Here is a 23,648-nt window from a genome sequence, read left to right as displayed (position 1 = left end):
ATTCCCGCCCACTGATTCTCGGCACACAGTTCCCCTACTTTTTTTCCCCCACTTCGATCACTGAGTGTAACGCCATAAGTGCGATGGATGGTTATGCCCAGATCTTGGTCCTGTGTTCGGATATGAAGGCACCTGGCCACACTGGACTTCTCCTATTGGAGCAAGGCCAAAGGCTGCTTTGAATATGGCTAGTTCCTCTGAGGTGGCATGCTGCCCAAAAACAAAAGGATAGACTGGAATGATGCCCAAGTAATTACTAGCGGCCGAGATTAATTCAACCAGTCCATCCATCACTCTTTAGTTCTGAGCTCCACAGATCAATACAGAACGTCAGCAGTGGTGTGCACCCCGACCCCCTGCCACCCCCACCCCTTCCTAACCCCCCTGCTGCCTCAGACCCTGCCACTCTGCCTATCACCGCAGCGAGGCCTTATCTGACATTCCTCGGAGTCCGACGCGGGCACCTCACTCTTATTCTGTGAAGAGGAGCGGTGTCTGCGGAGTACCACCTCTAAGTATGGGCATAGCGAGGCTCCCGCTGCCCCCCCACCGCAGATCTCTCCGAGAGGTGCCTCCCCGAGAGCAGCGCCCCTGACTTGCCCTTTCACGGTCTCAGCCTGGCTCGCCGTGCCTCCTGTTCCTTCCGCATCTTTCTGTATCCCTCCATCTCTCGTTGTGTTTCCCTCTGCCCATCACTGTTGACTTTTCTCTATTCGCCCTTCCCTCGTGGCCCGGCTTTCTAAACTCGTTTCCCTCCTCTCTTCCCCTGCCTTCCTGTCCCTACCTCTCTTCCCCCTGTTTCCTACCTTCACTCTCTCCCTCGTCATGTCGTCCCGCAGCTCCTCGTCCACCTACCGCTCCTCGCAGCGCTACAGCGCTTTCGGTTCCAACTCCTCGGGCGAGCCCAGCTGCTTCGAGCCGCTGATGGAGAGCACGCGGGCTCTGGACCACAGCGGCCTGCGGCGCAGCTCCTTCGGAATCCCGCCCCGGGAGCCCTTCAGATACTCAGGTGGGTCAAATCAGAGGAAGGGTGTTTTTTTTTAGGTCTGGCTGCTTGACAAGCACAGCTGTTAGACCTATAGTTAATGGTTCTTTAAAATATACACCGATTTGACTTTGGGTTATCAGGAGAGTAGTCGTTCTTCCCTCATGAAGTTAGCTGTTTGATGTATCATTTAGCCTCCAATGGAGTCCGTGCATCACATCCCAAAATACAATGAATCATTGCATATCTTTATATCACAATTTTTTTGTCGAGAGAAAGCAATACTTTTTTATTTTGTGTTTTCACTCCATCAGATTTTTTCAAATCTTTTATTCAGGACTCAAAATGCTAGTGAGACCTACTGGCTTTGCCAATGCTTGTTTTAGATAGCGCTTCCCACCGCGATTGTTGGCATCTTTACACGCTATAAATGGCTGGTGTTGTCATCATGAGATTTACTGATGCCCAAATTCTGGACCTCAGATTAATACATTGGACTTCCTGGGTTTTGGACTGAGGACCTGCAGTTCGCGTGCTTCTAACGCAGTGGGCTTTCTTGGGGGTTTAGAAGTATTCCAGGGATGATCTTCATGGACCAGAACTGAGGGTACCATGTTTAGGGGTGACCTCCATGGGGTAGAGAGCTTTTCTACAGACAAATCGATCAGTCAGGGCTCAGAAAGAGTAATCAGTGGTCCCCTTCCAGCCCAGGTGCGACAAGTGTTTAGCAAATGTAACTTGTGCCCTATAAGATCCACGCTAAATGGGGCTCTAATCCCCTCGGACAGCTGTAGAAGGTGGACAGTTGGCACCTAAAATCCAAAGTCCCCGATGCTACTGCACCTGCTTCACTAATCGTAGCTGCACCCCTGGGAGTGACCTTCATGGTCCAGGGTGAGGAATCCAGAGGAAAACCATCAGCGGCTCATCAGTGCATGCCCGTGGTGCCTTTAAAGGCCCGGACTGGTGAAGTGTCGGCCATGGAGGACTTTGAGGACCAGATCTGGGTAACTCTTCAGAGGAATCTTCAAGGGAAAAAATCAAGCGGATCTTTCATTGGCCAGGCCTGGAGAAACCTTCTCAATGGGGCCTTTATAGGTCAGGACTGAGGAAAATTCATTTAGAGGTGATCCTAATGGTTTGTGATCAGTAACCCAATAACCCCGAAAAACCTTTTCCTGCCAGGGGCGGGGACACCTAATCTGGGATAAGTTTGACGATTTCAAGTGGGCAATTACCCATACATGTGTGAGCTTGAGGGACCCTGGCTTGGGTAACTTCATGTATGAGGACCTCAATCTGTCATGGATGGTGACACCATGGCCTTGTCCAGTAGGACCTGCCTGAAAATGGACTGAGGCAACTCTACCAGCATGACATGAATGGACCATGGTGGGGGAAACCTATTCCAGAAGGACCAGGATCACCGTTAGCTTAGAAACATCCCCCCGCATGAGCGATGGCAGGGATAACGTATTCCAGTAGGATCAGGATGACCCTAGGGTTAGACATGTCTTCCAGTATGAGCCATGGCAGGGATAACCTATTCCAGTAGGATCAGGATGACCCTAGGGTTAGAGATGTCTTCCAGCATGAGCCATGGCAGGGATAACCTATTCCAGTAGGATCAGGATGACCCTAGGGTTAGAGATGTCTTCCAGCATGAGCCATGGCAGGGATAACCTATTCCAGTAGGATCAGGATGACCCTAGGGTTAGAGATGTCTTCCAGCATGAGCCATGGCAGGGATAACCTATTCCAGTAGGATCAGGATGACCCTAGGGTTAGAGATGTCTTCCAGCATGAGCCATGGCAGGGATAACCTATTCCAGTAGGATCAGGTTGACCCTAGGGTTAGAGATGTCTTCCAGCATGAGACATGGCAGGGATAACCTATTCCAGTAAGATCAGGATGACCCTAGGGTTAGAGATGTCTTCCAGCATGAGCCATGGCAGGGATAACCTATTCCAGTAGGATCAGGATGACCCTAGGGTTAGAGATGTCTTCCAGCATGAGCCATGGCAGGGATAACCTATTCCAGGAGGATCAGGATGACCCTAGGGTTAGAGATGTCTTCCAGCATGAGCCATGGCAGGGATAACCTATTCCAGTAGGATCAGGATGACCCTAGGGTTAGAGATGTCTTCCAGCATGAGCCATGTCAGGGGTAACCTATTCCAGTAGGATCAGGATGACCCTAGGGTTAGAGATGTCTTCCAGCATGAGACATGGCAGGGATAACCTATTCCAGTAGGATCAGGATGACCCTAGGGTTAGAGATGTCTTCCAGCATGAGCCATGGCAGGGATAACCTATTCCAGTAGGATCAGGATGACCCTAGAGTTAGAGATGTCTTCCAGCTTGAGCCATGGCAGGGATAAACTATTCCAGTTGGATCAGGATTGCCCTAGATTTAGAGATGTCTTTCAGTATGAGCCATGGCAGGGATAACCTATTCCAGTAGGATCAGGATGACCCTAGAGTTAGAGATGTCTTCCAGTATGACCGTGTGAGTCAGGGCAATGGAAACCTATTCCATTGGATCAGGGCGGTCCTAGGCTTGGAAACGCTCTCAATCACAACCTGCACGGACAAGGGCAGTGGAAACCTATTCCATCAGGACCAGAATCATCCTAAACTTAGAAGCATCCTTCAGTAGGACAGCATGGGCTAGGGCGGTTGAAACCTATTCAGTTAGACCAGGACGATCCTAGGCTTAGAAATGTCCTTCAGCGTGACCTGCACGGACAATGGAAGTGGAAACCTATTCCAGAAGGAGCAGGATGGCACTATAATTAGAAACATTTTCCGGCATGGCCAGTATGGACTAGGTTATTGGAAACCTATTCCAGAAGAACCAGAATAATCCTAGGCTTAGAATGGTCTCCCAGCAGGAACCAGGACTGATACCATTCCTTCTCAAGGATCTTTTGCTAACCAGGTGGGCTGATGACACCTCATCCAACAGAACCATATGAACCAGGACTGATTTTTTTTATCTTTATAGGCATTTTTCAATACTTTTGTTTTTCGATGAAACAGTGTGCACACTTTACAAACGGGATGAGTCAGCAACAATGTTCTGCTCCATGTTTTTCACGTAAAAATATTTATAACATCAAATATATGTCATATGGGTTGCTGGAGGGACCACTCTACAAATATAAAATACATTATATCATAGTTGACACTTATTCACAGTGGAGACAATTGACAAAGTCATGACTACCTCAGTGCGTGCTGTATCTTTGAACTAGTGGTAGGTGAGAAACTAAGAAGAGAGGTATAGAAAGAAAGGAAAAAATCTTGGTCCGAGGTGGGCAGGGAAAGTGATGACAATGGGGTGAGTGGAATCACTGGGTGTCATGGGGCTTTGCTGATTGAAAAAACACCAAAGTGGGACGATAATTGGGGGGGGGGGGGGTATCCCTAAACCTTTTGCAGTCACCCTCTTGTTTTCTGAACCCATGTTTGTTGGCTTTTAGTACTCTGCAAATTACCACTGCTAATCAGTGCTAAAGTACTTGTGCGCTCCCCTTTAAACATGGTAAAATGGACATACACTCAATTGACACATTTAATTTATTTGTAAGTCCATAGTAAAATGGTACTACCCGTACCCAGGGCCTGTAAATTAAATGCTACTAGTGGGCCTGAAGCACTGATTGTGCCACCCACTGATGTAGCCCTTTCCAACATGTCTCATGTCTGTCATTGCAGCCTGTGTGTGCAGCTTTAAACTGCCATTTCGGCCTGGTAAAATAATCTTTTCCCAGACCCAACCATTATTTTTAATACATATAAGTCACCCCTCATGTAGGCCCTAAACAGCCCATAGGGCAGGGTGCAATGTATTTAAAAAGTTGGACATGTACTTTTAAGTTTTACATGTCCTAGTAGTAAAAAAAAAACTCTACAATTTGATTTCACTACTGTAAGTCCTACCTCTCCCATAGGATAACATTGGGTTACCTTATTACCTTCAATAAGTGTGAACTTTCAGTTAGGAGTAAGTAGAATGTCAAGTTTGTTGTATAAAGAATTGCAATTTAAAACCCTCTTTAGTCGTACACTCAGATTTCAAGTCTCAATTCTGAAAATGCCACTTTTAGAAAGTAGGCATTTTTTTGTTCTTACCATTTGGTGCATACAGACTATATCCTGGGTCACATGACTAGGTGTAACTGGCAGTTGGTTTTGTGTACTGCTCCCAGACAGTGAGACAAAGGGGGAATAGGTGTTGGCAAGATGGGCAATCTCTGACTTGATAGGGGGCGGACTGTCATCTACCACTTGCACATCACAAAGACTTTGCCTCAGCACACTTACAAAGGGTTTGACACCATCTTTTGTGCCTCCAGACAAGATGGGGCAAGGGCTGGGAGTCAGGAAATTCCAACTCATGGACAAAGGCTTATGACTTCATCTACAAGGGCATTCTTGGTCCAGGGCTGATGACGCTTCACCCAAAAAGACTTTGATTGGGGAGTCCCAACGAAATTTCCCGTCAAGCATCAAGCCGGTGACACATCACCCATTGTTAGACGGACCGGGAGGGTCGGCCGAGGACAAGGGGAGAGGTCTCCGGGGAGAGCCGTCTCCAGCGATCGTACAGATGAATAACTTCCCCCCCACAGGTGTACACCACACAAGGATAGGCTTTAACGTTCTTTATAAGTAGTTTCTTAAGGTACGATGGAATGGTACAAGGAGGTCTGGACTCAGGGGTCCCCTCGATTCTAGTCTCTGGGTTTGGGAAAGGGGGTAGCGGGACAGTCTGGTTACCAATCTGGTAGATGCGATGATGGATAGCTCACAATCCTCGAGCTCGGTGTTCTAGCTTGGACGGGCCGCGGCAGCGCCAGCAGGTCCCGGTGAAGGTGGTCATTACACGGTCCGCGGCAGCGCCAGCAGGTCCCGGTGAAGGTGGTCGTTACACGGTCCGCGGCAGCGCCAGCAGGTCCCGATGAAGGTGGTCGTTACACGGTCCGCGGCAGCGCCAGCCGGTCCCGATGAAGATGGTGGTTACAACGGTCCGCGGCAGCGCCAGCAGGTCCCGACGAGGATGGAGGATGCAGAAGGCCGCGGCAGCGCCAGCAGGCAGGACGATAGTTCACAAGGCAGGGCTACGGCAGCGCCGGTAGTCCGTCAAGGATGAGTTCTTCTCGGTGTCTCTCGACTCCAGGATACAACTGCCTCCCTGCTCTGGAGCTGCCCTAGTTATAGGTCTGGCGCCCTTTGATGTCCGGACCCTCGCACTTGGAGGTCGGGAGGTCCGGGATGAGGGAGTCCAGACACCCAGCAGGGGGTGGAGCCAGCGCCCGGGGGAGCTGGAGGGCGATCGGCACCTGGCGGGGGAGAGCCATCGACACTCCTTTCTCCCATCGACCTGCCAAGTGGTCCGTTCACCTCCTGGGTGGATGGTGGTGCCGGGATGGCGGGGCCTGGCCAGGCCCAGGGTTAGGGTCGAGCTGAGGCCACGCGGCCTCGTGGTGCAGTGTCCAAGATGGCGGCTGGTCCGGACCTCCCAACCTTCTTTGACTAGGCTGAGGGGCCCTCGCACAGGGTGCCCGTACAAGAGTTCGAACGGGCTAAAGCCGAGGGACTTCTGGGGAACTTCCCGATAGGCGAAGAGGAGGCACGGAAGTAGTACATCCCACTGGCGACGGAGGGGCTCTTCCAACCCCCCAATCATTCCCTTGAGCGTGCGGTTGAATCGCTCAACTAGTCCGTTTCCTTGAGGGTGATAGGGGGTCGTGAATCGGTAGGTGACCCCGCACTGTTGCCAGAGGGACTTCATATATTTCGAGATAAAGTTTGTGCCTCTGTCGCTGACGACTTCGCGGGGGAAGCCCACCCGGGAGAAGATCCCCATTAAGGCCCGGCCGACCACCGGGGCTGTTACAGTTCGCAGGGGCACAGCCTCGGGGTAGCGGGTGGCGTGGTCCACCAGTACCAGGATGAACCGATGTCCTTGTGCTGTACGGGGGTCCAGGGGCCCCACAATGTCTATTCCCACCCTCTCGAACGGGGTGGTGACAACTGGGAAGGGCTGCAGAGGTGCTTTGAGTTTGCGGCCGCTCTTCCCGCTGGCCTGGCACGTGGGGCAGGACCGGCAGTGGTTGAGGACGTCGTTTCTCATCTTCGGCCAGAAAAAGTGTGTCACCAGGCGACTGTAGGTTTTGTCCTGGCCCAGGTGTCCAGCCAGAGGGACATCGTGGGCCAAATTTAGCAGGAAGTCTCTAAAACGGAGGGGCACGACCAACACTCGACTGGCCCATAACTCCGCGATTCTCTGTTCACTGTATAGTAGGTCATTGTCCCAATAGATCCAATGGGCTCCGGTGGTGTCCCCTGCGCTTTGGGCGAGGGCTTGCTGGCGGAGTCCCTCGAGGGAAGGACAGGTCTTTTGCTCTTGACGGAACTGTTCCTGGGTGGGCCCCCCTTCTTGACGCCACTGAGCCAGGTCGGGAAGGTCCTGGGGCTGGGCGACCCCTTCGGGGGTTTGCTCTGGGGGGTCGGTATAGTCGGTGTCTTCTACTGGAGTGATCGGGGGAGGAGGTGTTGGCCATTCTGGTTCTTCTGGTCGGGGGATGGTACGGGCGGCCATGGACCGGGTGGTTACGCACGCCCAGTCCGGGAGGCCCAACATCCCCAAATGCTCTCTTCTTTCGACGGCGGCCCACGGGGAACTCTCAAGATCATTCCCCAGGAGACAGTCCACGGGGGCATCATCCCGGACCGTCACCTTCAACATGCCGGAAACTCCTCCCCATTCGAAGGGGACGCAGGCCATCCGACATAGACTTTCTGAATTGTCGGCCGAACGGACGGGGCAGAGAATGTTCGGCAGGATCTGCTCTGGTTTTACCAGGTGACAGCGGACGGCCGTCACACTGGCCCCTGTGTCACGTAGTGCTTCGGCCCGGCGCCCATTAATGTTCACCCTCTGGCTATATTTTCTGGTGTTGGCGGGTAGGGGAGCCCGCGGGACCATGTCTCTTCCCCCTAGGCACGCTAGAACCATGGCGGCCGGTTCCCACTCTTGTTGTGCCTGCTCATATTCTTCTTGTTCTTCGGAGATTTGTTCTCCCCCCAGGGCGGCGGCAGCTACCTGGCGGGGTTTTGGCGTTTGGTTCTGCGGGCAGTACGGGTCATTGGCGTAGTGGCCGACTCGCTGGCATCGGTGACATGTGACGTTGGCTCGGAACCCCGGGCGCATCGGGGGGTTGCCCCGGCCGGCCGGGGGCGGGGTGCTGGCAGCGGGAGTGGCCGGGACGGTGTCTCTCCCTCGCCCCTGGCCTCCTCCTCGGGGACGGTGCTGACCTTGGTGGTTCCGGTTCTGCTCGTGTGGCCCTCTCCGGCCCACTCGGGTGCTTTCCCACCGGTCAGCTTCGGCGGCGAGTTGCCGTGGGTCAGTCAATTTACTGTCGAGGAGGTGCTGCCTGAGCTCGACGAAGCAGTTGTTAGAGAGGTGCACCATAAGATTAAAAAGTTGCTCGTAGGTCGTTACGTGGCTTCCCTTGATCCACCCCTCGAAGGCTCGGCTGAAATAGTTGACATATTCCACCCAAGTTGTACCCGGGATCCGGGTGCAGTCTCGAAACCTCTGGCGGTACATTTCGGGCGTGAGCCCATATCGGGTGAGGAGGGCAGCCTTCATGTGGTCATAGGATGACATCTGATGGTCTGGGAGCTGTAGCAGGGCATCACGGCCTTCGTTGACGAACCTCTCCCATAGACCGGCTCCCCAGTCACTTCGATCGATCCGGTGGGAGGTCATGGCGATCTCGTAGGCCTTGAACCACTGTTGTATGTCGTCCTCTCGGACATACTCTCGAACGACATCCTTGGGGATGTGGACTTTCTTTTCTGTCGCTCCCGGGGTGCGCGGTCGCTCGGGCACCTCCGGTTCTTTGTTCTGCTTCCGTAGGTCTATTTCTGCCAGTTTGCGCTCGTGTTCGTACGCTAGTCTCTTTTCTTCGAGCTCTCTCTGCCTCTGTTTTTCTTCCCGTTCTTCTCGGAGCCACAGATGTTCTAGGTTCAGTTTTTGCTCGGCTAATTTTAGTTCACCGTCCATTTTGAGTCGTGCCATTTCTAACTCATGTAGTCTGTTTTTTTCTCTTTCTTGGATCTCTTCCTGTGAGAGGCCCGTTCCTCGCTCCTCGGGAGCCGTGGCGATCCTCTCTGATGCTGCACTGTTTCGGTCTGGGGATCTGGTGACCCCGGTTTCTGCCCACGACTCAATGGCGTGCTTGAAATCGCCTTTGGTACTCAGGCCGGTGGTAGCAATGCCTAGTTCCATGCAGAATTGTTTTAATTCACGATGGCTGTACTCTTCCAATTTATCCATCTGGAATTTCTCGGTGGATCCGCTCTCTTTGGTTGACATTGTGGTTTTGTCGTGGGGTGAGCTACTCTCTGTACGATTACGCGTTGATTCGGATCGCGCCGCTGGCCACCAATGTTAGATGGACCGGGAGGGTCGGCCGAGGACAAGGGGAGAGGTCTCCGGGGAGAGCCGTCTCCAGCGATCGTACAGACGAATAACTTCCCCCCCACAGGTGTACACCACACAAGGATAGGCTTTAACGTTCTTTATAAGTAGTTTCTTAAGGTACGATGGAATGGTACAAGGAGGTCTGGACTCAGGGGTCCCCTCGATTCTAGTCTCTGGGTTTGGGAAAGGGGGTAGCGGGGCAGTCTGGTTACCAATCTGGTAGATGTGATGATGGATAGCTCACAATCCTCGAGCTCGGTGTTCTAGCTTGGACGGGCCGCGGCAGCGCCAGCAGGTCCCGGTGAAGGTGGTCGTTACACGGTCCGCGGCAGCGCCAGCAGGTCCCGGTGAAGGTGGTCGTTACACGGTCCGCGGCAGCGCCAGCAGGTCCCGATGAAGATGGTGGTTACAACGGTCCGCGGCAGCGCCAGCAGGTCCCGACGAGGATGGAGGATGCAGAAGGCCGCGGCAGCGCCAGCAGGCAGGACGATAGTTCACAAGGCAGGGCTACGGCAGCGCCGGTAGTCCGTCAAGGATGAGTTCTTCTCGGTGTCTCTCGACTCCAGGATACAACTGCCTCCCTGCTCTGGAGCTGCCCTAGTTATAGGTCTGGCGCCCTTTGATGTCCGGACCCTCGCACTTGGAGGTCGGGAGGTCCAGGATGAGGGAGTCCAGACACCCAGCAGGGGGTGGAGCCAGCGCCCGGGGGAGCTGGAGGGTGATCGGCACCTGGCGGGGGAGAGCCATCGACACTCCTTTCTCCCATCGACCTGCCAAGTGGTCCGTTCACCTCCTGGGTGGATGATGGTGCCGGGATGGCGGGGCCTGGCCAGGCCCAGGGATAGGGTCGAGCTGAGGCCACGCGGCCTCGTGGTGCAGTGTCCAAGATGGCGGCTGGTCCGGACGGGGGAGCCGGGAGTGGGTCGGCCCCGTGATACATAGATGTCCGGGGGCAGGAGTTCCGTCTGGAGACGGGTTGCGGGTTGGTCCTGTGGGTCACACCTGGAGGGCCGGGGCTTGGGCCGTGTCATGCGGGGAGGGAGCAAGCCCTTCATGTGGCCTGTCTAACACCCATTAAGACTTCCATGGGCTGGGACTGATGATGCTTCATCCACAAAGCCATTCATTGGCCAGGGCCGATGACACTTTGTCTATGAGAAGCTGCATGGGCATCAGCTGATGAACTGCCTAGTCGGTAAATTGGGCAGTATGGAATCTGCTCATTGGCACACTTAGCACTAGCAGACGAGGGAGGGTCAGGAATGGCGGAAGAAGGTATGAGTTTTCAATAATCAAATATAATTCTTGAAATTCAGAAGCCCGTGGAAGTCTCATGATTTACAAATGCCATTCATGCAACATTTTTTTAAACAGAGGGCCACTTGTCCAAGCTTATTTGTAGGTAAATGGGGCAATATGTAGGAAGGTGGCTTTTTTTTGGGTGTCAGTGTCATACATGCAATGCGTGTCTTTATTTTCCTAATATAGCACTGCCTGCCGTGACAGCCTCGAGGCGCTACCACAAAATGTACTAAATGTTACCAAAATTCAGAAGTAAAATTAGTAACGCAAATAACCTATTTGATCAAATTTAATAGCATAAAACATGTCGCCCTTAACAGCAAAAAGAAAAACATTAACAAGAAGAAACTCAAAAATGCCATTGATAACTTTGGAATTTAATTTGCCATAATAGGAACAGAGCTACGCAAAACAAATGATGGACAGAATGCTGAATAAATCATACATTCACCCCCAGTCAAGAGATATGGGTTAAATCCATCCTTCTTTTGCTCACCATGCCACCCCAGTTTAGACCCAGCCACATGCAAATCAGGCTTGACCCTGCTCCTCATGGGAACAGTCCAGCCCGAACTGCCAAGCCAGGTCCTCCCTGGACCGGAAACAAGCATCCTGGGACCGGTTTCTGGCTATCAGCCGTCATCAGCCAGGATAGCTTGACTCCAGTGGCACAGTGAGCAAGGGTCCCACATCTGGGGTGGCGTAGTGAGCAAAAGAAACAATGGATTAATCCCAGATGCTTGTGACTGGGGGTGAATGTTTGCATTGTTCAGCATTCCTTCCATCATTTGCTTCCTTCCCTTTTATAATAGGAAAAAGATCGGATCTCTTTGGCGACCTCGTACCATCATTTGGCCATCATTACCTTGGCTCTCCGCGCCAATATTTTAGCTCATTTGGCCAGATTGTGCCTCAGATCTAAACAGGAAAGCAGATGTTTTTTCGTTCACGAAGAGTCATAAGTGTATTCAGGTGCAGCAAATTAATTAATTCTCATTTCAGAGTGTCCTCATCTTAACCTGGGTATCGATTGGTAACCATGACAATTTACTCTGAATCTCAAATAGATGCCCTTTTGTTCTAAGATGAGAAATCAGGGGCTCGGTTCAATTTTGAATGGCCTGTAATTCAAACAATACCTTTTTATGCAACTCCAAGTAACACTGTCATGCAGTAATACATTCTGGACTGTACAGCAGCCCGAATGAGCACTCTATGATGGTCCTGATGCAAGGTAGAGGATATCTGAAAGAGGTAGTACAGATGATAAAGGGCTACTTGGGAATAGTGTTAACCTGTGTCTGCACTAAGGTTGGTCCACAAACACCTGCCTCAGGTTACCCAAACTCACTTGGGTCAATACTGTGTCCAGAGAGGTAGGCCATGTCAAAAGGAGCTTACCAGAGATGGGCACCCAACTAAGAAAAATGCAGCCGCATTACCATTAAGGTAAATGCAGTTGTCCCTTGTCTGTTTCTATTCACCCTCTAGTCACTAGGAAACTGCCACAGCATCTGGTGACCCGAAACAAAGGTTGCGAACCTGACATTACAGACCAAACTCTAAAACCAGCTCTAATAATGGTAACAGATGAGTGTTGAGAAATAATCCAAATTCCTGGGGACCATCAGATAGAAAAAATCTTTAAAATGGTATCCTCTACTACACAACTAAGACTCTTTCTACCTTATTAGAGTTCCCCTTATTCCCATCGATTGGGTGTGGCATTTTATAAAAATCAAACGGTCCACAGGAGGCCTTCTTCTATCTTCCAGATCTAAAATTTGCTCCTGAATGAACATCATTGCGGAGTCAAAGCTTATAATTGGCCTAACATGGGGTTGTCTGTTAGGCAGGAAGACACTCTTAAGAATTGGTGGATATGGAACCTCTGCCTCCATTATCTCCCTGGCTCGTTGGAGAACCAGGACTGGCTGATATGCCCACACCGCCCTCTGGAGTGGCGTGATGCTCTATGGTGGTTTTGTGGGTTGTGTGAGATGTGTGGCGCTGTGTAAGGTACCTTGGACTAGTATGAGCGGAGCTGTGTGAGATTCCACTGAGCTGCACAAGTAGTAGGCAAACCCAGGACTGGCTGATATGCCCACACCGCCCTCTGGAGTGGTGTGATGCTCTATGGTGGTTTTGTGGGTTGTGTTAGACATGTGGGGCTGTGTAGGGTACCTTGGAGTAGTATGAGTGGAGTAGACTTGTGTGAGATTCCATGGAATATGTAGATCCAAGATGGTAATGTTACTTGTGTTACAAGTGTGGAACTCACTCTGAGTTACCCTGGAGTAGCATGAGTAATGTGGTGCTCTGTAAGGTGTCTTGGAGTTGCAAGAGTGGTGTGGAGCCCATTGAGGCTCCTAGAAGTTGCACAATTAGTTTGTAAATCGAGAGAGAGGTTCTTTGGAGATGCATGAGTGGCTTTGAGGTCTGTGAGGGCCCATTTAGTTGTAGGAATGATATGGAGTTCTGTGAGTTTCTTGGAGTTAGATAGGTGGAGACTAGATCTGTTAGCACAAAGGATGTGAAACTCCTTGGAGCTGGGCGAGGGTTGTTAAGTTCTCCGAGGCCCCTTGGAGTTGTATCAGTTGTTAGAATATCTGTGAGGTCCTTGGAATTGTACACGTGGGACACATCTCTATGAGGTTCCTTAGATTTACATCAATGGTTTGGAGTTCTGTGAGATTCCTTTGTATTGCAAGAGTGGTGTGGAGCTCTGTAGCATTCTATGGATCTACATGAGTGGTGTGTAGCTCTGTAGCATTCTATGGATCTATATGAGTGGTGTGTAGCTCTGTAGCATTCTATGGATCTACATGAGTGGTGTGTAGCTCTGTAGCATTCTATGGATCTACACGAGTGGTGTGGAGCTCTGTAGCATTCTATCGATCTACATGAGTGGTGTGGAGCTCTGTAGCATTCTATGGATCTACATGAGTGGTGTGGAGCTCTGTACCATTCTATGGATCTACAGGAGTGGTGTGGAGCTCTGTAGCATTCTATGGATCTACAAGAGTGGTGTGGAGCTCTGTAGCATTCTATGGATCTACATGAGTGGTGTGGAGCTCTGTAGCATTCTATGGATCTACATGAGTGGTGTGGAGCTCTGTAGCATTCTATGGATCTACATGAGTGGTGTGGAGCTCTGTAGTATTCTATGGATCTACATGAGATGTGTGGAGCTCTGTAGCATTCTATGGATCTACATGAGTGGTGTGTAGCTCTGTGAGGTTAATTAATGTGGTCTGAGTGGAGTAGAGCTCCGGGAGGTTCCGTAGAGCTGCATGAGCTGTGTGGCACTCTATGGTGTTCTTTTGCGTTGCATGAGTTGCATAAAGCACTGTGAGGTTCTTTGGCATAGCAAACATGGTTTAGAATTTAAAGTTATCTTTTTGGAGTTACATGAATGGTTTTGAGCTTTCCGAGGTTGCTTGCTGATGGTTGTGGTTTTGTGTAGCTCTGTGAGGCCTCTTGGATTTGTATGAGATTCCTTGGGCTTACGTGATTGGTGTAGAGCTCAGTTATGGTGCCTAGAGATGCATTAGGGATGTGGAGCGCTATACAATGTCTTAGAGTTTAATGGGAATGTGGAGGTCTGTGAGGCTCATTGGAGTTGCATACGTTTTGTGAAGCTCTGAGAAGTTCCTTGGAGTTCCATGAATGTGTGTGGAGCCTTGTGAGTCTCCTTGAAGTGACACAAGAGGTGTCCTTGGCATTGTGTCAGTGGAGTCGAGCTCTACAAGATTCCATGGAGTTGTAAACGTGTTCTACGTCTGTTAGGGTAACTGGCATTGCATGAGTGGTGTGGAACTATGTGACATCTTTGCCATTTCATGACTGATGTGGACTCAAGTTTCACTGCATGGAATTGCATGGGAGGTGTTGAGGTCTGTAGGGTTTCTTGGTGTTACATGGTTGGTGAAGAGCTCTGTGAGATTTCATGGAACTGCATGCGGGTTGTGGAGGTCTATGCGGACCCCTGATGTTACATGATTGGTGTAGCGATCTGTCAGGTTGCAGGGAATTGCATGAGGGGTGTGGAGCCCAGAGTGGTTCTTTAGAGTTTCATGGGGCTGTGGAGCTCTGTTAAGTTCCTTGCAGTTGCATGGGTGGTGTGGAGCTCTGTGAGGTTCCTTGGTAGTTTGATGAGTAGTGTGGAGCTCTTTGATGTTCAGTGGAGTTTGTTGAGTGTGAGGAGCTCTGTGAGGCTATTTGGAGTTTGATGAGTAGTGTGGTGCTCTCTGGTGTTCAGTGGAGTTCGTAGAGTGGCGAGGAGCTCTGTGAGGTTCCTTTGAAGTTGCTTGAGTGATGTGGAGATATGCAAGGTCCCTTGGGGTGGCATGCATGGTGTGTAGTTCCTGAGGTTACTTGGAGTTGCTTGAGTGGTGTGGAGCTGTATTAAGTTTCTTGGAATTGCATACGTGGTGTGGAGCTCTACATCATTCCATGAATTTGCATCAGTATTGTAAGGTTCTGATAGCTCCATTGGATTTGCATTGGTTTGGCAGCACTCTGAAGTTTATTGGTATTACATGGTTGGTGTGAAGCTCTGTTTTGTTGCTTGAAGTTGCCGTCGGGTGTAGTTCTTTGAGGTTCCTTAGACTTTCCTGCTGATGTGGGGGTCTGTAGGGTTCATTGGAGCTGCGTAAGTGGTGTGAAGCTCTGTTAGGTTACTTGGAGTTCCATGAGTGATGTGGAGTTTTGTGAGGTTCTTTCAATGTGCTGTGGTGCTCCTGAGGTCTCTTGGCAGCGCATCAGTGGAGTGGAGCTTTGAAACATTACAGTGAGGTGCACAAGTGGTGTTTGGTTCTGTGAGGTTCACTGGTATTGCATGAGTGATGTGAAGCTCTGGGAGGCTCCTTGCGTCTGCTGGAGCTGTGTGATCCTCCACGGGGTTCATTTGGGTTGTATGAAGGATGTGAAGGTCTGCGAGGGTCATTGGCATTGCAAGAATGGTTTGGGATTCTGTGAGAGTCTTTGGTGTTGCGTGACGGTGTTGAGCTCTCTGAGGTTCCTTGGTGATGCACAAGTGGTGTAGTGCTCTGTGAGGTTCCTTGGTGATGCACAAGTGGTGTAGAGCTCTCTGAGGTTCCTTGGTGATGCACAAGTGGTGTAGAGCTCTCTGAAGTTCCTTGGTGATGCACAAGTGGTGTAGAGCTCTGTGAGGTTCCTTGGTGATGCACAAGTGGTGTAGCACTCTCTGAGATTCCTTGGTGATGCACAAGTGGTGTAGAGCTCTCTGAGGTTCCTTGGTGATGCACAAGGGGTGTAGTGCTCTCTGAGGTTCCTTGGTGATGCACAAGTGGTGGAGCGCTCTGTCAGGTTCCTTGGTGATGCACAAGTGGTGTAGAGCTCTCTGAGGTTCCTTGGTGATGCACAAGTGGTGTAGCGCTCTCTGAGGTTCCTTGGTGATGCACAAGTGGTGGAGCGCTCTGTCAGGTTCATTGGTGATGCACAAGTGGTGTAGAGCTCTCTGAGGTTCCTTGGTGATGCACAAGTGGTGTAGCGCTCTCTGAGGTTCCTTGGTGATGCACAAGTGGTGTAGCGCTCTGTGAGGTTCATTGGTGATGCACAAGTGGTGTAGAGCTCTCTGAGGTTCCTTGGTGATGCACAAGTGATGTAGAGCTCTCTGAGGTTCCTTGGTGATGCACAAGTGGTGTAGCGCTCTGTGAGGTTCCTTGGTGATGCACAAGTGGTGTAGCGCTCTGTGAGGTTCCTTGGTGATGCACAAGTGGTGTAGAGCTCTCTGAGGTTCCTTGGTGATGCACAAGTGGTGTAGAGCTCTCTAAGGTTCCTGGTGATGCACAAGTGTTGTAGCGCTCTGTGAGGTTCCTTGGTGATGCACAAGTGTTGTAGATCTCTCTGAGGTTCCTTGGTGATGCACAAGTGGTGTAGATCTCTTTGAGGTTCCTTGGTGATGCACAAGTGGTGTAGTGCTCTGTGAGGTTCCTTGGTGATGCACAAGTGGTGTAGAGCTCTCTGATGTTCCTTGGTGATGCACAAGTGTTGTAGTGGTCTGTGAGATTCCTTGGTGATGCACAAGTGGTGTAGAGCTCTCTAAGGTTCCTTGGTGATGCACAAGTGGTGGAGCGTTCTGTGAGGTTCCTTGGTGATGCACAATGATGGGGCGCTCTGTGGGGTTCCTTGGTGATGCACAAGTGGTGGAGCGCTCTGTGAGGTTCCTTGGTGATGCACAAGTGGTGTAGATCTCTCTGAGGTTCCTTGGTGATGCACAAGTGGTGTAGATCTCTCTGAGGTTCCTTGGTGATGCACAAGTGGTGTAGCTCTTCGTGAGGTTCCTTGGATTTGCTTGTGCGGTATGGCACACTCCGAGGTTCCTTGACGTCACCGGATTGGTCTGGAGCTTCATTAGGTTTCATGGAACTGATTGAGGGGTGTGGAGCATTCTGAGGTTGCTTAGAGGTAAATGGGGCTGTGGAGCTCGATGAGATTTCGTGAGTGATGTGGTACTCTATGAGGTTTTTGGAGTTTGAGGAGACGTTTGGCGCTCTGGGAAGTTCCTTGAAGTTGCATGAGTGGCGAGGAGCACTAGAAGGTTCTATGGTGCTGCTTGAGTACTTTGTAGTTCCGTTAGGTTCCTTGTAGTTGTGCGAGTAGTTTGGAGCACTGCTGAGTTCCTTTGAGTTGCCTCAATAGCGTGGAGCTCTTCGAGGCGCCTTGAAGTTGCATGCGAGGAGCTGTGTGAAGTTCCATGGAGGTGCCCGAGTGATGTGTACTTCTGTGAGGTTTCTTGGCGCTTCATGAGCAGTGTGGAGCTCTGACTTGCATGAGTGGTTTGAAGATCCGGGAGGGTCTCCGGCGGTGCAAGAGTGCTGAGGAGCTATGTTTCAGGGCTCTAAAGGTTCGAGTCAGGACTTACGGTGTCAGCGAGAGAAGAAGTGCCCGAAGTGAGTGGATAGGCGGGCTGGACGGCGTGGTGAGCGGCGCTGGGGGAGCCCATCAGGGACTGTCATGTGGTGAAAAGAAGATTGCCTGAAAGCCGCCAGGGGCAGCGCGTGAGGTAAACGATGCACGCGAGGGCTGGGGGGGCCCCCTCCCCCCCGAGACGCGGTAATCTGCCCTTGGCTAGCTGGCCCCTTCACCCCCTAGAGAGAGGCTGGGAGTGTTTGTAATGATTTTCACAGGTGATAAGACATTCGATTTTCCAAATCATTAATCTTATCGTAGTGCGCTGGGCCTGGAAACACTTGTATTCCAGTCACAACCATAAAGGGAAATGGACTGAAACAATCCGGAGACTTAAAGCAAGGAGAAAATAGAGAGGGAGGGAGGAGGGGCTGGAGGCGGGGCATGGGGGAAGAGGGAGGGCGCGTGCGACTCCAGGCGCACGTGGCGCGAGCAGCGAGAGAGAGACACGAAGCTATTATGTAAAAAAAAAAATATGATTTATATGGCGACGGATGGACGCTTCAGGGCGCTAGAAGAGCAGGGCAAGGGGCGAGAACAAACAGAAACGTTAATCATTCTCGATCAGCCGGTTGGGGGCGCGGTGCACCTGCTACTTGTAGCAACTGAAAAAAATATTCTTTCAACACTCTCAATCCAGTAACCCCTGGTAATAAAGCATTATTGATCGGAGAAAAGAGTCTGCCAACGGAGAGAGAAAAGGACAAGACTTAGAAAATGCTGAAAAGAAGAGAGATTGGGAATGATGCGGCAAATGTGAGGGAGGGAGTGTACAAGAGACTGATATGGAATTAGAGAGCCGGCAAAGTACAACATTGTGAGTGTGAGTGAGTCTAGGGGCCTGTTGATGCTCTGCATTTTTTAGTATCAAAATTGGGACTGAAAGAGAGAAAGGGGAGAGATGGAATCAGAGACCAGGCAGCCAGAGACCATTGGCAATGTATGCCCAGATGTGGGTTCCAGGCTCACTGTGCCACTGGATTCAAGCTAGCCTGGCTGATGAGGGGTGACACTACGAAATCGGTCCCAGGATGCTTGTTTCCGATTCAGGGAAGACCTGCCTTGGCAGTTCGGGCTGGACTGTTCCCATGAAGTACAGGGTCAAGACTGATTTGCATATGCCTGGGTCCAAACTGGGGTGGCATGGTGACGAAAATAACAATGGATTTAACCCAGATCTGTGACTGGGGGTGAGTGTTTGAAAAGTTTCAACAGTCTGTCCATAATTTTATTTTGTGATGTTGCTATGTGTGCCCTAAGTGGCTAAGGTTTTGTCCAGAGGAGGGTCCCTTGCTTGCAGTGCACACGATTCAAGCTAGCCTGGCTGATGAGAGGTGTTACCCCAAAACCGATTCCAAGATGCTTTTTTTCCGGTCCAGGGAAGACCTGGCCTGGCAGTTCAGGCTGGACTGCTCCCATGAGGCACAGGGTCAAGACTGATTTGCATATGGCTGTGCCCAATCTGGGGTGACATTGGGAGCAAAATAACTATGGATTAAATCCAGATCTGTGACTGGGGGGTGAGTGTTTGAAAAGTTTCAGTACTCTGTCCAGTGGTGTATACGTTTTAGTAGTAAATGTGGGGGGGGGGGCAAAGGAGGGAGGCTGGGCATTGGTGAATACTTAGCACTAAACTGGAGGGTTTTAAGGAGGGGTTTATGAGATACTTGCTAAAACAAAACATACATGGACAAAAAATTTCAATTCACAAAAATATGTTTATGTGTTTGTTATATTAATGTTTATGGTAATGGTTATGTTATGTCATGTCGTCGTTTTGTTATGTTTCATGGTTATATTATGTTAATTGTTATGTTACATTATTTTACGTTTTGTTATGATACGTTACCATATTTATAAAGAGCAACAAATATATAAAAAAAAGTGTCCAGGCACAAATAAAAACAGGGAAGGAAGCGTCTGAATCAAAGCACAGAGACAGCGCTGTCAACCAACTGGGGATCAGCTTGACAGGTATTAGTTATTGAAAAGCCAGGTCTTCAAAGCCTTCCTGAACCTTAGCAAGAAAGGTGCACTCTGAACGTGAGCTGGTAGTTATTTACAGAGCTTTAGCGCCCTCATTGAAAAGGCTTTGCCATGTGGACAAACCGGTTTAAATCTGGGAACAACCAGCGCAATGGAGCAAAAATCGCGATGCTTCAGGCTCACCGGCAGAGGTCCACTGCGATAAACTGCTTTAAATATAAGGCAAAGGAACTTAAAGATCCCCCTCTTTCTCACCGATAGCCAATGCAGGGATTTTAGGGCCTCAGATGTTGGAGAGAAAATAGGGGGCCCCAAGGCCATGCTGGCTGCTGCATTTTGTAACAATATCACAAAAAGGGGGGACTTGGAGCTGAGTTTAGAAAAAGAGGTCCTGTACCTGTGCTCCTAAGACAATATGTATAGCAAAATGGTAACAGTTCCTAATGGGAAAAAGGTAGATACTCCGTAACCCAAGTGTGGTTGAGAGCAAGGTATAGGTGTCTCCAAAGGATGGTTGAGTGTCCTTGATGAAGGCCTCTTTTTTGGGGCCGAAACGCGTCATGGTGGTGCGTGGTACACTAATGGATTAAATAAATACCTTGCACTCAGAAGATTGGGTCCGTTTCGTCTGTCCAGTATCTTGGAGGTTTGCGACGGAGTTCTTCTCATATGTGTATATATATATATATATATATATATATATAACTATAACTGTTAAACAAATATATAAATATTAGTATTTCATTATTTCAAACGTTAATACCAAAGTTAATAAACTTTTAAACTTGTATTTAAAAATGTAAATCATTTAAATTAAACAGAATCTCTAATAAAATGTACTACATATTAAATAACAATAAAAAGATTTATGTGTTGGAAATTGTGGTCAACAATTATTTATAAATCACAATCATATGTTTACATTGATGAATTATATAATACATATTTAATTTTATTATTTAGTTTGCTGTAATTTATATTAAAACATTTTTCTAACTTTTTTTTAGACACTGCTAACCTTAAAATAGTTTTGCTACATTTTCTTTTTGGGAGATCTCGTGTATTGTTGTAGAGATTTCAACCTAAATGTCCCCAATTACTGTTATTAAATGTACACATATAAATCCTGTTGTAGGACGCTCTGCTCCTGATTTGGCGGTGTACAAACATGTAAGCCTACACCAAGGCGTAATTCAACATTCAGAAATGGTGAATAGTAAAAATTGGTAGAGTTACACTGTAACACCTAGGTGTAGTTATAATCATACACATATATATTTACCTTTATGAATAGGCTTTTAAGTTAATGTAGATGAGAAGGACCAAGAAATAAAGAGAGCCAAAGAAACTAAGAGAATTTGGGAGACAGTGATGGAGAAAACAGATTGGGGTACATATAGACTATTTAGTATTCTATATACTTCTCAGGTTTCTTTAATCATTAAACATTGTTCACTAGTATTTTTACCCACCCTTATGTATATTTTGTGCTATTATAGACTGATAGGTTTTATTATGTTATAATTACAGGCCCGAATATGAGTAGCCAGGTATTTGGTACTATATTTACAGTATCAGATGTAATCTAACACCACTGGGTTGGAATTCATTGGATGCAATAAACAGCACCCAATTAGGAATGTGTCCCCAATAATGGGGAATCACTTGCATGTGTTGGTGCTTTCCACATCAGATCCGCATGTCCCTGCAATTATCAGACATTTTCCCATATAAATTTCAGTACGAATTAACGAAACGTATCCAGTAAAAAAAAGTAGCAGTACATTGTTATCCGACAAACTCAGTTTATATGGTAACACGTATTAGCGCTCATACTGAAATTATGAGGGCCACTTGTAATGATTGCTCTAGTGTCATTTCAATCATTATGTGGCTTTTCCTTTTTTCATTTTCAGTGCTCTAATGCTGACAGTCCATGTTCTTGCTCTATACAATCACATAAATAATTAAATTGTGCTGGTGGGTAAGAGAGCGGGTATAAATAGGTCAAGAAAAAGAACCAGAGCAATAGGTCGAGAAAGCGTGACAGTCTACATGGAGGAGGAAGATTGCAATAGAATGGGGGAAAAAGTGAGAGAGTGCAAGAAGGAGTAAGAGCAAATTTAAAAACAAAACAAATAAGAGACAGTAAGTAAGCGGAAATAAATAAAGGTAAAGTCACAGTTTAGTGATAATGTAAAAGTTCAAGAAAGAAATAGAATGCAATCATTAAAGAAATATATTTACACAAAAATGTATATTCACTGAAAAGCTTTAGTTAAGGTTGAGTTATGGGTACAGAAAGGGAATAATGCACACAACACCAACAACATTAAAAGAATAGGAAATACAAGTGTTACAGGAGTAAGACAACTCAAAGTCCCACCCCAGCCTTCATGTGTGCAAGTGTCTAGCACACATTGTAAGAGACTCAATATGTCGCTAAGTGTGTGACGCTTTCACAGATCAAATATGAAACAGGTGGAGTGATAAATATAATTGGTGATTCCACAATTGCATGTCTCTTCTTAGTATGTGTTGTTTCCTCAAAGCATCTCATGTTGACGAAATTATTGATAGGCGTCTTCATATTCTAATGAGTGTTATCGTCCGTTATTAATTATTACATAACAGTCAATATTTGTAGTTTTGACATAGTTTGCTGCTGTTTCATCCATTGTAAGTGTATTTCCATCCTATTTTAAACATTAGGCCTATAATTGTCTTGTGTTACACATAAAGCAATGTTGTTGCTTAATGAGTTTATAACTATGGCTTCTTGTGGGTGGGAATCAAGTTTAACTTATCTTAATTGTTGCATTTCTGTTAAGTTTCTGTTGCATATACTTGCCACTTCAAGTCAAGCTTAATGAATACAACTGTAACTTAAGATTTTTCCAATTATTTTCATTGCTTTTTTATGGTTCCAAACTCAATCCCATAGCATCAGCCCTGGACTTAATGAGGGCGGATGTCCTCTGTAGGACTGCACTTTATTTGTTCTCTATAGAAATTAGCATGAATGGTTCCAGGCACTGTTGGTGGGTTAATGGCAGCTTCCTGCGAGTATCAATGGATCTTATTGGGAAGTACTTTGAATAACCTCTGGGTTTAATGCGCGATGACGTCCCCAGCCTGTAAGGAGTTGTAATGGCCCAACATATATTAATGAACCTAGGTGTAATGAGCCATAATGGCCCCTTGGAGTAATAAACATTAGTGACCCCAGTCAATGTTCACATGAATTAACGAGTATTAATGTCCCATGCCAGTAATGACTGTAGAACATCCTCTATTATTGTGCACCAAGTCCCAGTAAGATAGATTAATAACACAAATCCATTAATGTCATTGATATAAATTAAATCGTGGAGCAAAGGCATGCCTTTCCTTTCCCTTCTCGTGCTAAAAGGACATTATAATTGCTAACTTAAAAAAAAGTATGAATTGTTTAAGGAGTGTAATGCTGAATAGGGTGAAATGCTAATAGTTTTTACTTTATTTTATAATCTTATTAGTTAACAATTCTCTGCTAAAGTAAATAAACTTTTAGACTCAAGTAATGTGTGTTTATGTATTTGTCAAAGACATGTTAGAATTCTAAATAATTAAAAAAGGACTGTTGAAAGTGCTGACGTTTTCATACATTTTATCATTTTCATATATTTTTTATATACATATTCTATACATGATTTTTTATATATACTGAGTATTTCCAATTGACTGAATATATGAGTCCATAACATACACTATGTGGGAAACAGGTTATATGTTTCATTGATGTGAATGCACCATTGTGGTGTTCGATGGACTGAATTACCTTCAACATTTATTATTGAACCTTATATCACGACACACTTAATTTATTTTGTTTATTGTGTCCAAAAGCTTACTAAAGTTATACTTTTTAAATGAAGAAAAATGATAAAAACATAAAA

The 23,648-nt window shown here is 48.0% G+C and overlaps 1 protein-coding gene across 1 annotated transcript in view; it reads left to right on the top strand.

The window, feature by feature from the left end:
* The first annotated feature begins 508 nt into the window (after positions 1-508).
* LOC146786082 (heat shock protein beta-7-like) overlaps positions 509-23,648 on the top strand; it is a 91,235-nt gene continuing 68,095 nt past the window's right edge. The window contains exon 1 of the mRNA XM_085635531.1: positions 509-1,009. Within this exon, the coding sequence (XP_085491657.1) occupies positions 826-1,009 (184 nt within the window). The 5' untranslated portion in view covers positions 509-825. The remainder of the gene's footprint in view (positions 1,010-23,648) is intronic.

The sequence above is a fragment of the Triturus cristatus genome, chromosome 11 (genome assembly GCF_964204655.1).
Source record: "Triturus cristatus chromosome 11, aTriCri1.1, whole genome shotgun sequence".
Taxonomy (NCBI): Eukaryota; Metazoa; Chordata; class Amphibia; order Caudata; family Salamandridae; genus Triturus; species Triturus cristatus.
The sequence above is the reverse complement of the archived record's forward strand: the minus strand, read 5'-3'. Positions and strand labels throughout refer to the sequence as shown.